The sequence below is a fragment of the Peromyscus eremicus genome, chromosome 5 (assembly GCF_949786415.1).
Source record: "Peromyscus eremicus chromosome 5, PerEre_H2_v1, whole genome shotgun sequence".
Classification (NCBI taxonomy): Eukaryota; Metazoa; Chordata; class Mammalia; order Rodentia; family Cricetidae; genus Peromyscus; species Peromyscus eremicus.
In genome coordinates, this window is record NC_081420.1 from 39919811 (window position 1) to 39921244 (window position 1434).

Consider the following 1434-nt stretch of genomic DNA (forward strand, 5'->3'; position numbering starts at 1 on the left):
CCAGAAGTGGTGATCATGAATGATCCTTTATAGACACAGGAAGGCAAGATGGAAAAAGAGACACTTGGGGCTTTGAACTTCCCTCAGTCTCATTATTAGCTACGGGCAATCAACATTTGTTGAGTGTGAATCCACCCTTATGTGTTGAGATACTCTTAGTAGATACGGTATTATGTGCACCTAAACAAAACTATCAAGTTTTATGTTTTGTATGCTGAAAGGATAAATGGACATTTATTAATGCCTGATCTCTCTTACTGAGTATGACAATATTTAGTCAGATGTTCATCTCTCTGAATAAGTATGAAGGGGCTGATAACTGCATATCCAAGAGTTAGAAACTCTGGAACATACAGTATTTGGGAATAATTTTCTAAGAAGAAAGTAAAAATTAAACAAATAAAACAATCTGCCCAATAGAAGGAAAGAAAACAGAGCATCAGAAGGAGGACACTCTGGGCAGCTCTCAGCTCAGGGGGAGTTCTGTAGAGAAGCTTGGCCTTCTGAAGGTAGAGGACATGCTGGTGGTGCTTGTGGAGAAGAAATACCATGTAGCCACTGGCCCCTCCCATGGCACCCTGAAACACAGCATCTCTCAGGACCATGAGGATGAGAAAAATCCATCTTATTATCCAGCTTTCTGGCAGAAAATAGCAATAATTGCTGCCTTTTTTAACCTGTGTTATGTTCACACTGTTGATACTTTTAATGTAATATGGTAAATTCATGCTGATCAAGAAATTGAGTATCCAAAAGAAGAGCAGTGAGGAAAGAATGTGCTGTGGAGTCTTCAGGGTGAGCATCTGCCACCTGGAGTGTCTGGGGCTGATGATGATGGCCTGGACCACAGTGAGGAGACTGCTGGTGCAGATGGAGAGGCCCCGGGATGCTCTTGCCAGGTAAACAACAACTTTACAACTGGTGTCATCTAAGAAGTTTCCAAAATTAAAGGCTTCTATAGTCTTCGGCATCCCTTTCGAAAGAAGCATTATGATGTTTGTGAGTGCCAAGTGAGCAAGAATGAGGTGTATAGGTTTCTTCTCAGTGCTTTGGAACATGTGCATGTAACTGGCAAAAACTAAGATGTTCCCCATGGTGCCAAGCCCAGTGAGACAGAGGAAGACTGTGCCCTTCACAGAGTCCAAAATCATCCTTATATCTGAGGCAGAAATACTTGATCCAGCAAACACCCTTTTGAAGAAATCAGTAAATCATGATAAGTATCAGAAAAAAAAAATCTTTTAAAGCCACTCAGTTTTCTGGAGGATAAAATAATGATATATATTATTGACTCAGAACTTCTTTAAAGACTTGTTTTCAGAAAAAAACTTTCCAAGCTATATATTTAACTTATACTATAAAATCTAATCTACTTGTTCAAACTTGATATATCTCACCTATGTTCTCTCTCAGCATGGCTGAAGTAACACCAAT

General features: G+C 39.7%; 1 protein-coding gene across 1 annotated transcript; it reads right to left on the reverse strand.

Moving 5' to 3' along the window:
- Positions 1 to 254: 254 nt before the first annotated feature.
- On the reverse strand, positions 255 to 1151 carry LOC131911294 (putative vomeronasal receptor-like protein 4). Its single transcript, XM_059263279.1, has one exon. It carries the CDS (start codon positions 1149 to 1151, stop codon positions 255 to 257), a length of 897 nt encoding a protein of 298 aa, XP_059119262.1.
- Positions 1152 to 1434: the final 283 nt, after the last annotated feature.

What these genes read in the sequence shown, in the direction of transcription:
- LOC131911294 (XM_059263279.1), bottom strand. Translation starts at nt 1,151, where the DNA reads ATGATTTTGGACTCTGTGAAGGGCACAGTCTTCCTCTGTCTCACTGGG.